This window comes from Ovis aries, chromosome 5 (assembly GCF_016772045.2).
Source record: "Ovis aries strain OAR_USU_Benz2616 breed Rambouillet chromosome 5, ARS-UI_Ramb_v3.0, whole genome shotgun sequence".
NCBI lineage: Eukaryota > Metazoa > Chordata > Mammalia > Artiodactyla > Bovidae > Ovis > Ovis aries.
Window position 1 is genome coordinate 60,449,998 of NC_056058.1, and position 14,057 is coordinate 60,464,054.

A 14,057-nucleotide genomic window follows, 5' to 3' on the forward strand; every position below is an offset into this window, starting at 1 on the left:
ATAAGCAGTGGTGGGTGACAATTTTGAATGCAGGGTCTAGAGCTGGACCAGTTTGGGGTTAGGCTCAACTCTGCCAAAGAGTACCTATGTGACCTTGTGCAAGGTCTTGCCTTCTCGGATTCTTCATTGCATGCTTCTGTAAAGGGAGCCTAGTGTTAATAGTTTTTAGGATTAAATGAGACATGTCTAAAGTACTTCACATAATCCCTGACATGTGGTGAGCATTCAGTAATTTTTGTTTTCATTAATAATAGTATTGATATTATCATTAAATCAAAAAACATATGAAACTTTGTTGAGCTGTAACCAATAGCCTTCACTCTTAGCTCAGCTCCTCCATCATTGCTGCTATTTCACCAATTTCCCCTAAAGAGAGGAATCTGTCCCTCGGGTGTACCTAATTAGATTTTTACTTGTGTTTTTCATAATAAAGGTCCAGATTTCTTTTCTGAAGAAAGCTATTAGCATAGGGCTTAGGGAATGGGAAGACAGTTCTCCTTTCATGGAGTATCTTTTTGTCACTATTTGATTGCCCTATCACTTTACACGCTTTTTAAAAATTAATTTTCACTGGAGCTTTACAATATTGTGCTAATTTTTGCCAAACAGCAAAGTGAATCAGCTATACATATACATATACCCTCCCGTTTGGACTTCCTTCTCATTCAGGTGTACTATCTAGGTTTTCTTTAAAGTATATAAGGTGAGCATCCTTATACACTTTTAAGAAAACCTCAGAGGTGGACATTTTTTGTCACAATTTGAGGAATTGCCCTGATGGTGTCAATAGAACATATTAATAAGACTCTTAACACCATGGGAGAGACTTTTTGAGTGATCATGTGTCTGTGACTGTTCTAAGGTTTTAAACCTTCCCTGGTGCTTGCTCTTGGGGCTTCTCATTGCCCAAGAAGAACATCTCACCTTGATTCACAAACATATATGGTTTCCTTGTTGCTCAGGCAGAGGCCTGAAGGGCTCCATATTACAGTAGGATAAAGAGCTCTGAAGCACTCAGATCTGGAAAGAAGAGGCTGAGTGAATGTGGAAAGATGCCTGGGGACCCTGTGTTCTTAAGGAACATTGTGCTGAATTTATCAGCTCTCCCTAACAGCACAGGGCAGAAGTTGTTCTTTGCTTCATTTCATCAGCAGCGGCTCAGATGGAGAGGCATTCTGTTACCGTCATTATCTGTTAATTCATGATTGGTCCGTGTTTCCTCTTTTTAAAATAGAGATATGGCTGTTTTGACTCTAAGGCATCTGAGGGTTGTTGGGCGTGACCAGGAAAAGCTCTGGGCTCACTGAGCTTTCCCGTGCTCTCTTGTGTTCCTGCACCCCTGGTCCAGACTGGCTGGCCTGGAGGAGATGGGTTCCCTGCCTTCTGGCTCCCAAGACTCCCCATAGAAAGAAACCAAAGGAAAGCTTAGAAACTGTTTCTTGTTGGATTGTGGATCAACTGAAGCTTGAGCCCCTTGATCTGGTGTGGGGGATGCTGAAGGTCGGTTGGAGATGCAGAGCTGTGATGTACCCCGTAGCTGTGGGCCAACAACAGGCTCATGGTGTCTGCTGTCTGCTGGTGTGTCTGGCTGAGACGTACTCTGTCTGGTGGCCAGAGGCCCTTGTGGAAAATGGGCATAATGATAAGATCAAAGACAGAGGAAGGGGCCAGTTAGATGTTTCCCTAAGTTGCTTTTCCTGCAACAGCCCAGCCAGGTGCGGTTGATAGCAGATCATGAAGGTAGTCATAGTCACATTTGGTCTTTTCCCTGTTCCCTGTATGAACCATTCTTCATAAAATGCCTTTCATAATAGTATGGAGGTTCCTCAAAAAACTAAAAACAGAGTTGCCATATGATCTAATAGTCGCAGTCATGGGTTATACATGTCATATATACCCAGGCAAAACTCTAATTTGAAAAAAATACATGCACCCCTATGTTCATAGCAGCACCATTCGCAGTAGCCAAGATATGTAAGCAACCTGTATCCATCAACTGATGAATGGATAATGAATACACACACACAGAAACACGCACAGGGATATTATTTAGCCATTAAAAATAATGAAATAATGCCACTTGCAGCAACATGGATGCAACTAGAAATTATGATACTAGGTGAAGTAAGTCAGAAAGATTCTTATATATGGAATCTAAAACGAACATATCTATGAAACAAAAACAGACTCACAATTAAAACAGACTTATGGTTACTGGGGGTGGTGTAGGTGGCGGGTGGGGGAAATGGGGAGTTTGGAATTAGCAGATGCAAATTATAATGTGTAGAATGGATAAACAACAAGGTCCTACTGTATAGCACAGGGAAGTATATCCTGTAATAAACCATAATGGAAAAGGTTGCAAAAAGGAATATGTATATGTATAACTGAGTCACATGACTGTTCAGCAGAAGTTAAACACAACATTGTAAATCAACCATACTTCAATATAATTTTTTAAAACTTTTTCATAATAAAATTTTAAGTATTAAAAAACTGCAAATAAGAGGCCTTTCCTTGGCTTTAGCAAACGTTAAAATCCTCTACTGTGAGGGAGGAGGCTGCAGGGTCAGTGGTTTGAAATAGGAGTCTGAAAACTGGGTTTTGTTATACATCTCCACAGACTTCAGCCTCCGGGATCTTCTATTAAGTCATGCCACCCCTAACACCTCAGTTTCTCTAAGTTGGAGGTTTCACTTGTCACTGCTAGTGCCCACCCCTTTTGAGGTAAGGAAACAGTTTCTGGGAACTGGAGTGGCAGTTTTCCTTGACCTGCATCTTGCATTCTTAGGACAGGTTAGCAGAGCTATGATCTCAGTCGAGGTAACAGTTGGCCTGGGCCACTGCTGGGTCTCTTCCTCATCATGCTGAGTGGGCATGATGCAAGAGGGCCTGTTGGGAGCTGTGCACCTGCATTCAAGGTGCAAAAAGCACTCCCAACCCACAGGAGGCAGAGAGCCAACCTGCAACAGGAATCCTGGCTTCCGGGCCTGCCCACGATACCTCTTGGGACTTCCTGCTTAGACAGTAGGCTCCAAAGCTCCTCCAGCTCTGCAAGTGTTGTTGTTGTTGCTAAGTTGTGTCTAACTCTTTGCGACCCCGTGGACTACAGCATCCCTGTCCTTCACCATCTCCCAGAGTTTGCAAGCATAACGTCTGATGAACAGCTTACCTTTGTCTGTCTAGTGAAAAACAGATGTGCTTTGGGGAAATTCTGGGGGAATAAGGAGAGGTTACATTTTTCTGAGAATATTACTTGATTATTGTTGTTGACCATTAATGGTGCTTTCTTATCTCTCACTATTCTCCTAGGTTCTACCCCTTGAAAACAAAATGAAGGATCCTAAGAAATTTTCTCTCATCCTCTATGTGGGAATGACTATCGTCACTGCCCTCTACATCAGCCTGGGGATTCTGGGTTACCTGCAATTTGGAGCTAACATTCAAGGCAGCATAACCCTCAACCTGCCCAACTGCTGGTATGTAGGGGAGGAAGGAATCCTAGGAGCATTGGGTTTTTTTAAAAAAAATCAATGAGGGTCATAATGTGTGTATTTCCTCCTTCCTGTCTCTTAAATCAGCCCACTTCACTTTAGCCCCTTCTTGCCCCCAGTCTCCAGGCCAGCACCATCCTCCTTGGCTGCCCATCAAGCCTTTCGGCTGGTCTCCCTGCCTGAGTCTGACTCTCCCTCAAATCTGTTCTTCTCCTGTTGCGGTGGGAGCCATTTAACCCTCAGTCCTGTCATGCAGTCCCCTGTCGAGAGGGCACAGACACTTCCCTTAGTTCTTAACGACAAAGAGGAAACCCTGAGATGCAGTGAGGGCCACTCAGGCTCTAGCTCCAGCCCCATCTAGCTCCTTCTCAGTGAAGAGGCCTCATGTTGGGAGTCACTCTGTTTGAGAAATCCTCTAATGTCTCACCGACTGACGCGTCAAGTCTAGGTCAGTGGCCCTCCTCTCTGCGGCCACGGGGTCCGATGAGGATCCTGTCCTAATTCTTATTCCATTGTGTTGTAGTTGTCTGTTTACCCATGCTGTGCTCTCCCTACATTATAAGCTTCATTCATTTTACCCCAGCCCCCTGGCACAATGCCTGGCATACAGTCAAAACCAAGTGAAAAATTTTTGAATGAAAAGGGAGGACTAAGTGCTGAGGCGGCGAGGCATTTATAAATGAGGAGAGCTCACCAGGAAGCCACTGGAACACAGAGGATAGAGGTGGTCTGCCATGTCCCAGCTCTCTGTAGCCTTGGACAGGCCGCAGCTTCCCACTGTCCCAGTTCCCCTTTCTGGGAACTAAGCCTAGTCATTTCTGTCAGAATTGTCATGCAAATCAAATAACATGCGTGAGCTTGGTACTACTGTACTGTCACCGTGGAGAAGTAGGCTGGTGCTGAGCTTTATACTTTGGATGAGTCATTCTGATGGAGACAGATGCCTCGTGGATTGATTGATCCACTGACTGATGGTGGCCACTTCTCCCAGGAGATCTGAGCCCAGAAGGGTCAAGCATCCAGTCCATGGACCTCGAACCTTTCCAGATACACCAGGAAAAAGGAGGGCAAACTTGCCTGGTCCCCAGCTTCTGCTGTGCCTGTCCCAAGACTGCCGCTTGCTCCGTGTGCAGGTGCAGGCGGAGCCTCTCCCCGTGGGCTGGGAACTCTTCTGTATCTCACTTTCTCTAAGTCATGACTACTGTATTGCAGAGAAACACCAAGACATACTGAAATCCTTCCTGACAAGGTAAATGTCAGAGGGTGTGTCCTAAGCAGCAAATTCTTTTTGGAAGATTAAAATTTCATTGCAGACAGCAGCCGTGAGCAGATGCTATAAAGCTTGTCGAATGCCCTAGGGATCAGAATAACCTTTCAGGTCGGCCTGGTTTTAGAGGTCTGATGGGTGAGGCATTGTACAAGGACTGACTGAGGAAATTGAGAAAAATGTTTTTTCAGTAGGATCAGTGTTTAATACTGGTCACCCTGATCAGCAGACAAGTGGTAACCCTGAAGTGGGCTGTTTTCTCCCAAAAGTCTTTCTCTTTCCCTCTAATGCCTGCTTTTCAATTTCCAAATATTCATGCCCTTTCGAAAGAGAAGAGTCAAGTAGTAGCTCAGCATAACTGAAGATAAATGGATCAGGAGCAGCAGAAGCAGCCGACATAATCTGAAGCCATAGGCGAGCATCTGTCTTCTTTCCTCTGATGTTTCCACCCCAGCTCCCCTAATCTTTCTGCCTCTCTTCGGGTATGATTTATTTAGCTGTCTCAGCAGGTGGCTATCCTGAATCTAGACTTCTCAGCACTCCAGAAGGCTTTGGGGCTGCACTGAGTTTAATTATAGAGCTGCTAGCTGGTTTTTTCCCAAAGGGTTTTTAATTATGTATTCTTGGAGCAAAAGACCTTTTGTCAGTCTCAGTTTCTCCCAGGGTGTTCTCCTGCTTATAGCGTTAGAACATCTTCTAGGTATTAAGTTCAACCACAGAGAAGGTCAGTGCCCACCATGAACAGTATAATCACTTTAAAAAAAAGTCTTTATTGAATTTTTACAATATTGCTTCTGTTTTATGTTTTGGTTTTTTTGCCCTGAGGCATGTGGGAACTTAGCTCCCCAACCAGGGATTAAACCCACGTCCTCTGTACTGGAAGGCGAAGTCTTAACCTCTGGATCACCAGGAAGTCCCTATAATCACCACTTTTAAAAGATTTCCAGCAAGGGAGGGAGGCAGGCCGCAGTTTCTTGCTGGTAATGCATGAGGGTCTTCTTTGAAGTGGAACTTTGCTTAGGGGCAGGATGGCCTTCTCTTTAATGGACATGTCAAATCTGAATACTTACTGATCAGACCTTTTTTCTACTCTTCACTGTCCTAGGTCTTGGATAAGACAGACGTGTCCTGTGGTAGGTTAGCAGTCTCTCTGAGAAGCCTCCCATGAAGCAGTGGTAGGATAGTAGCCAGCCCTAGTGGGATGGAAAGATGGCTTTTGTTCCTGTCTGTTCATTCTGTGTGATCACCATCTGATTCTAGGGAGCACTGAGTTGGATGGGAAGGATGTGAAATGCCTGTTGCATTTGAATTGTATTTTTTTTTTCCTGCTGTTTACTCCTTTTTTTCCTTGCTTTTTAAAAATGTGTTTGTTTTTTAATTTTTACAATGTCATGTTGGTCTCTGTTTTTATTTGTTAAAGGCTATATGCCTGTGGAAAAGATTCCAAATGTTCAAAGGGTGTACAGAAAATATTAGGTTTCCACTTGCTTCTTCAGGACCCCTGTTTTACAATTTTCCATTTCGGGGTTGACCATTGCCAGTTTCTTGTGTTTTCTCCTCAAGATACTTGGCGTATATAGGAATGTCACATGTATGTGTGTCTGAAAGGGGGTGTTTTTCCTTCTTTTTCCTTTATTTTAGACAGTGGGTACCGTACTGTCAACACTGTTCGGCTTCATGCTTTTTTCCACTTCATTGTATGTCATGGAGGTAGTTTCATATCAGCACCAGAGTTCTTTCTCCTACTTTTTAACACTTCTGTGGGAATGCCGGTTTTCCCAGGTGCCGCTAGCGGTAGAGAATCCACCTGCCAATCCAGGAGATGCAAGTGACATGGTTTGGATCCCTGAGTCAGGAAGATACCCTGGAGTAGAAAATGGCAACCCACTCCAGTTTCTTGCCTGGAAAATTCCATGGGCAGAGGAACCTGGCAGGCTACAATCCATGGGGTCACAAAGAGTCAGACATGCCTGAGCACATTGGGGTGCCATGATTATTTAACCAATTCCCTCCTGATTAACATTGGAACTCTTTTTAATCTTTCAGACTTAGAGCTGCAGTGACATATTTTTACTGTAAGTTTATGTGTGCATGTGCAAGTATACCTATAGGATAAATCCCTAGACCTGAAATTGCTCATCCAAAGGAGAAATGTGTTTATAACTTGGAGAGATATGGCCAAGTCACCACAGGGCCATTTTGCAGTCTCACTGCTGGGTATGTGAGTGTGCATAGCTGGCTCTGAGTGTGTCTCGACTCTCTCTGCAGGCTGTACCAGTCAGTTAAGCTGCTCTACTCCGTTGGCATCTTCTTCACCTACGCCCTCCAGTTCTATGTCCCTGCCGAGATCATCATCCCTTTCTTTGTGGCCCGTGGGCCTGAGCATTGCGAACTGGTGATAGATCTCTCCGTGCGCACCGTGCTGGTCTGTCTGACATGTGAGTAGAAGACAAGATCATTACCTTGTCTGTTTTCTCCCCAGAGGGCGCCCAGTCCCCAGGGCTTTTGTGAGGGAAGGCTTGTGTCGTAGCCAGTGTTGTGTGAGCAGGGAACTTGGGGCGCTGTCTCAGCATCAGAGTTGAGGCATGTCTGCAGAGGGACTGAATTGATTATAGGTATGCTCTAAAGCATACAGTAATGGGAGTGGTGATTTCTTTATAGAGACAGCCTAAAATGTGATGGCAGTGGTCATGATGCTTAGTAAACGGGTGCAATTATTATTCTGTCTGAAATATGGCAGAAGTTTAACAGAGATCCATTTAACACACACGCATAATGAGTACTGTAAGTTCTTTGATAGCAGGTGTATCTTTGTTTATTTCAAATAATCATGTTTCCAGTGTGACAGTCTGTTCCTTGGATTGCATTTTGAGACTGCTTGATACTATTCTAAATACTTTTGGATGGTGGTCTCACTAAAATCTGTTTCATAGAAAATTTCTGTTGACTCCCCTAGGTGTTTGCTTTATCACTTTGTGTTTAATTCCTCTCTTCTGACCACATACCCAGGAGTGTGAGCTGAGAGACAAGATAGCACCTTATTGGTTCTTGGTTAAAACTGGTATAATTCAAAAATAAATTATTTTTTTGAAGCTCCTGTGAAGTTGATAAAATAATTCTTGAATATATTGGTCTCTAATATCTAACTTAAATTTTAAGAGATTTGCAGTTTCTTTCCAAATTGAAATGCTTGAATCATAGATGTCTCTTTTTGGCCATGGTTAGTTTTTTGTTTTTGTTTTTTAACTTTTACGTTTTTGGGAAAAGAGACATCTTTGCTTATCATATTGGAACTTTCCTTAAAGTATGCAGTCCAAGCCTCTGTATTTGGAGTAAAGCTGGTATTTCTTTTAATAGGTTTTTTAAAGTTATTTTTTAATTGGAGGAAAGTTGGAGTGTTGGTTTCTGGTTGCAACAACACAAATCAACCATAATTATATATGTATCCCTTCCCTCTTGAGCCTCCCTCCCCTCCCTCACCCCTCAGGTGATCACAGAGCGCCAGGCTGGGCTCCCTGTGTTATATAGCAACTCCTCACCAGCCAGTTTACACATGATGGTGTATATATGTCGATGCTGATCTCTCCATTCGTCCCACTTTCTCCCTCCCTAGCTGTGTCCACAGGTCTGTTCTTACTTCCGCATCTCCATTCCTTTCCTGCAGACAGGTTCCTCAGTACCATCTTTCTAGATTCCATGTATATGTGTTAATATACGATATTTGCTCATTGGACCAGAATGGAGTGTTTTAGGGATGAATGATGTGATAGTTGTCTAACATGCACTCATAGTCTGGAAGGTTTGAAATGACTTCATTGGTTGACTGTTAGCAAGAGCAGGGCAAACAAGAGGCTGTCACCCTTTCCTTCCACCTACGTAGATGTGGGGAGCAGACTGGCGCCCATCCCAGGGTGGCCCTCCCCCAGCCACCCACAGGTACCTTCCTGGTGTTACTTCTGGGGCAGTGGGAGGAAGCTCAGTGTCCCAGGTCTGCATGGAAGGAACTCACTGGAGCTGAGACCTGAAGACCTTCCTATTTAATCTTGGGGAGCTCTCCTGCTGAGGCGTTCTTATAGGCTGGACCTGGGTAGCAGAGTGCACACCTTGGTTTCACCAGCCCCAGAGAGATGAAGGAAACCAGGAATCTGACCCCTCATATTCTTCACTGGACAGCCCTTTGGGCTATCTCCTTAGACCAGCCTGGAAAACAGCCCACTGCCTGCAGGCCACTGCTGCCCCAAAGTGATTGAAGGGAAGGAATGTGCAGGGTACAGCTATGACTTTCGACTAAAGCACCTGAATGTGTGGTAAGATCAGAGGCTTGCACTCTCCTAGATTTTACTGTTTCTTGCTGGCAACCCTGGAGGCTTTGATCAAGCATGTATAATTCCTCTACAGAGAAATTAGATCTGAGTGTTGAGGAGACAGCACCCATGTGCACGGTGTTCATAATGTCAACTCTAAGGCCCTGATTCTTGAATCCAAGGGGTACTAGAAGAAAGGATAGGGATAGCTCAAATAATGGGCTTTGTTTCAGAGTGGTTACTATAGAGAAAGCAGGCCTGTCTGTGTACATGTGTTGTCCCTGCTGGAAGAACTGGGGCACTGAGCTGGCCCTGGCTCCTCTCACTGCCCCATTTTCTTCTCAAGTTTGGCTCAGCCTCTGGTAGCATATGTCTCGCTTCCTGCCAGGTTCCTCTCCACTGCACCCTGCGGCAGCCAGCAGTCCTGACTCACAGACCTCCTGCTATCCTTAGATGCCTCTCGGTTTTCACTTCGCTTTTCCTAGCTCTGTCTATGGGTCTCACCTCCCTTCTGCAGTGTGACGCTCAGAGGATAAGAGCTGTGTTTGATCTTTAAGCACATTGGGTTGTTTTCCCCTTCTCCTGTGATCTCTTGTGACTTGACTTTTCATTGTCATCCTATTAAAGGGTGCAACCCCTTCATCTCTGAGTGCTCAGCCTCTCTTGCCTTCCCTGGAGACTTTGAAGTTATTGTGGGATTCGGGAGCGGCATTTTACTGTAGCACCAACTTAATTGCATTTATCTGACTTCATTTTGTTTTTTTACCTCTGTAACTTCAGATCCTTTGGCCGAAGGTTAATTGGTATATGATTTTAGATCTTTGATGTAACTGATTGTTTTCATTTGCAGTCATAAATTTTAATGGCAGCTTGTTTGATTGCTATTTGGGCTATTTTCTTGTTTTCTCCCCAACTTTCTCTCCACCTGCTCACTCTCCATCCCCAAGGGAGCAGGAAAATCTGGTTCGGCCTCATTTTTTTTTCCACTTAGAATTCAACTTTCTCACCACTCTTCCCCATCTGCCAAAGATGACCATGTCTGCTTTTTTGATGCTTTATTGCACACTTTTGGAGAGGAAAGGAAAGAAAAATATGCATGTCAGAGATTGGTGCTCATTTTGTTACAGTTTCATATGGGACAGTAGTTTCTTCCAGCCCATATGTTTGGCCATGCAGACCTAGCAGATCATCTTATGTCCAGACCTTGTGTAGAAGGAGAGGCCGGGAGAGGCTGCTCCACCTGAAAGAGGCCGGAGATGTGCAAAGAGTAGTTCCTTTGGAACTACTAACCTGTCCTCTAGTGGTTTGAACTGATCTGCTGTGGCACTTGGCACATGACACATTTTATTTCAGTTAGGTATGAGAATGTCATAAACCTGTTATTGAAGACAGAATAGCAGCACAACCATCTCAGTTAAGAGATCTATCACAGCCTAGAATATAAAGCAGTCCAAGCAGCCAGACTCTTAAGAGAAGGAAGCTTCCAGGTCCAAACAAAGTGGCTTTCTCCACCCCTTTTGGCCTCCCACACATCTCGGTCTTGCAGCTACAAAGAAAGAGAACAGCAGCACTAACTGTGCTCTGAGCCCCCATCCCCACCACGGGGTCGGTCATGAGGCCTCAATGTCTTCATTTGTAAGATGTGAAAGGGATCCCCTCACTTCATGTCTAAAACTCTGTCATTCTGCACTAGTACTCTGAGCTTGATTTTAAATTCCTACCAAAATATTGCTCCCCAAAAAGTTAATGTAATAAAAGCATTTGAAGATTGTCTAGATCTAGAGTAAGTGAAAAAGCAATTCCCAATATCCCAGTGACTTAAAATAACTTTTGCGTTTTATCTTCTGTGTTAATCCCCATGGGCGCTTTTTATAAATAATTGCAGTCCTCATATACATGTGACTTTGTCTTTGGCATTTTGTTTAAAATTGTCTCATGACTATACATATCTTTGGAAATTTTTTTATGACTGCACGATATTCCATTTTATTGGTAGATCATGTTTACAAAACCACTCCTTTAACACTGGACATGTAGGTTGTTGCCCTTGTTTTTGTATTGTTTTTAAAATTTATACTCCCACTAAATGAAATTATACATTCTGTTCAAGAGTGTTATTAATTTTAAAGACAGATTTCTAGCCGTTTGAGAGCCACATAGGTGAGCTTCACCTACACTGATGGTAATAAACAGCAGTAAGCACTTCTGGACACAGGAGCTGTAAGTTTCCAAGGGCTTTCTGTCAGTGTGCTTGTCTCTTAAGTGCTTTCTCTGCTCTGTGCGTAAGTCAACTCTTTCTGTTGTGGTCTAAAACCACAGGCTCAGAATTCCAGTCAGTTCCTTCTCTAAACATGGCTGTTGGCCTCCTGCTGCTTCAGCAGTTAAAAGATCACATTTTCAGTGTCTCTTAACCCAAAGAGAAGATGTTTTGCAATACCATTGGAGCCCTCTTGACTAATCATGTGATCTGCCTGTTCTCAGGGCCAACAGCTAAGCTGTTCATGTCATAGCTAGGCTGCTGCAGGGGGCTGGGGAGCTGCCTGCCAGTGGGGAGTGTGCTATCTTTGACCCTCTTTGTATGAGATGCTCTTTCCATGGGGGAGTAGGGAGAGGGTTCCTGGAGGAGGGCATGGCAACCCACCCCGGTAATCCTGCCGGGAGAATTCCCATTGACAGCGAAGTCTGGCAGGCTGCAGTCCATGAGGTTGCAAAGAGTCAGACACAGCTGAGCAACTGAGCACAGGGAGAGGGTATTCCCAGTTGGCTGCTTCCTGAGGCATCTGCCTTCTTGGGTTTCTCTTTCTTAAGGGCTTTAACTCATGGAGTAAAGACATTCAGTGTTAGAAGAGGTTTTAGTTGCTCCCATATCTTTCCTGAGTACCTGATTCCCATCTCTGGAATTAGTGAAATCTAGTTTGCCTGGACAGGGAAGCCTGGTATGCTGCAGTCCATGGGGTTGCAAAGAGTTGGACATAACTGAGCGACTGAACTGAACTGAGTTTGCCTGGTGTTTGGTAAACAGAGGCCTTGGATATTAGGCCCTCTGTTTGGGTCTCTCTCCCTTCCTCCTCCCCCAGTGTATTAACTAATGGGAAGTTCATTCTTCCTGCCTTCTCCCCTCATTATGTTTCTCCAGTGTCGGGCTGCATTTAGGGTTCAACTGTGTATCCGGTCAAGCTAGGACAGGAAGAGGGTCCTCCCTTTGCAGCCCTGTGGTCCTGGCTTTTTAAAATTTTGCCCTTTAAAAAATATCTCTATTAAGGACATTTGTGTTAAACATACTTATCTTGTATATCGGTAGTCAAGTCAAGAACAAGTTTTCAGGTTGCTATTTTAAAGTCATGATGAAATGGAACATTTCCATCCAATCTGAGAAAAGATTCTGATCTTGCAAGCTTCTGTTTCTGTTTTCACTTAATTCTTATCAGAGTGGAGCACATGTGACTTCACTTAGCTCATATCATGAAGTACCCATCTGTCCTCCAGGCTAATATGCAAGAGGAAAGGAGAGGACAGACCCTCAGCACTGGGAGGGGCTGGGCAGGTCCTCTGACTTGTCTCCTCCAGGTACTTGTCTCAGCATAAATGCCTGCTTTCTCTTCAGTGGTTGGAGCATCCTGGGGACCAGGAGGAATAACTCACACTTCTTTAATAGTAGAAAACCAGAGCTACTTACTTGGTGGTTTAGTAGCTGAGTCATGTCCGACTCTTTGTGACACCAGGGACTGTAGCCCTCCAGGCTTCTCTGTCCATTGAATTCTCCAGGCAAGAATACTGGAGTAGGTTGCCCTTTCCTTCTCCAGAGGATCTTCCCAATCCAGGGACTGAACCTGGGTCTCCTGCATTGCAGACGGATTCGTTACCAACTGAGCCACCAGGGAAGCCCTAGTCAGGGGCGGGGGGCTAGAAGTTACATTTTTGGCCCAACCATGTCTTCTAAGATGGAATCCTGTCCGTCAGCTGTACCACTCTGGAGCAGCACATGGTACTTCCCAGACAGTGAATTGAGGGACATATTCCAGAACACATTCCCAGGTGACTAAATCTGCATTGTGCAGTTCCTTAAAATTTCAGCGATGCAAGTGATCATCCAGTGTTAATGAAGCCACCTTACTCCATGGGTAAATGAACTAAGGCTCAGAATGGGAGCTGATTTCACACCCCAGGTCACACGCAGCCTGCTCCTGAGCAGGGATGGGTAATGCTGTTAGCTAACATTTATGAGGCCTTTGTTATGTGTGTAGTACTCCAAGTTCTTTACCTGAATGATCTCATTTGACCTTCCCTATTTAGCAGTAGGGAAGATGTCTTAACTAGGTTAAGTAACTGACTGGTCAGTAGTGGTTTGGAGCCTAGGTTCTGAGTCCAGACCCTTAATCACACTCTTATATCAGCCTCTCCAAGGCTCAGATCTGATGACTGCCTCAGCTGTTTCCACCCCACTGCTCACCTGAACTGAAATATCTGGAGCCACCACTGTGTGGTTAAACATTAGGCAGAGAGATCCAGACCCCAGAGAGGGCAAGTGTCTTACTCCAGGTTACACAGCAGATCAGCTCTTGTTGTCTTAGGTTTTCCGTGATGAGAGCATCATTTTGTCATCAACCTACAAACACTTCCAACTTTCCTCCAAACTCAACCCTGACGATTTGAGGGATATCATCAACTCTATTTAGAAATAGCTGAAGGCTGAAACAGACTATTTTAAACTTGCAGAGCAAGTTAAAAGCTTATATATTTGGTAGACTCTGAAGGCTTCAGAACAGTTGAGGGTATTCTGAGACAATTGTTGTGATGGTTCAGTGTAGAAGAAAGAAAGAGGAAGGGATTGCCCTGGGGTTGAATTGCCCTGGGGTTGAAAAGCCCTGGGCAGCATAGGCAAATCTGAAACTCATTTTCCTTGTACCTCCTTTTGTTATCAGGCTTCAAAATCCTTGTCTGGAGTCCTCTGAAAAGCAGAAGAGGGGTCAGGGCTGACCTGTACTGGATTTT

At 44.4% G+C, this 14,057-nt stretch overlaps 1 protein-coding gene across 8 annotated transcripts in view; it reads left to right on the plus strand.

Annotated features, from left to right (window-relative positions):
• The window catches only part of SLC36A1 (solute carrier family 36 member 1), a 166,679-nt gene that overhangs the window by 29,041 nt on the left and 123,581 nt on the right, over positions 1–14,057 (plus strand). For all 8 annotated transcript variants that reach the window (XR_009600704.1, XM_060415934.1, XM_027970431.2 and 5 more), the window contains 2 exons: positions 3,313–3,479; positions 7,030–7,199. Coding sequence is in view for 7 of the 8 variants with exons in the window: in XM_060415934.1 (XP_060271917.1) it covers positions 3,313–3,479; positions 7,030–7,199 (337 nt within the window). In the remaining variant the exon portion in view is untranslated. The remainder of the gene's footprint in view (positions 1–3,312; positions 3,480–7,029; positions 7,200–14,057) is intronic.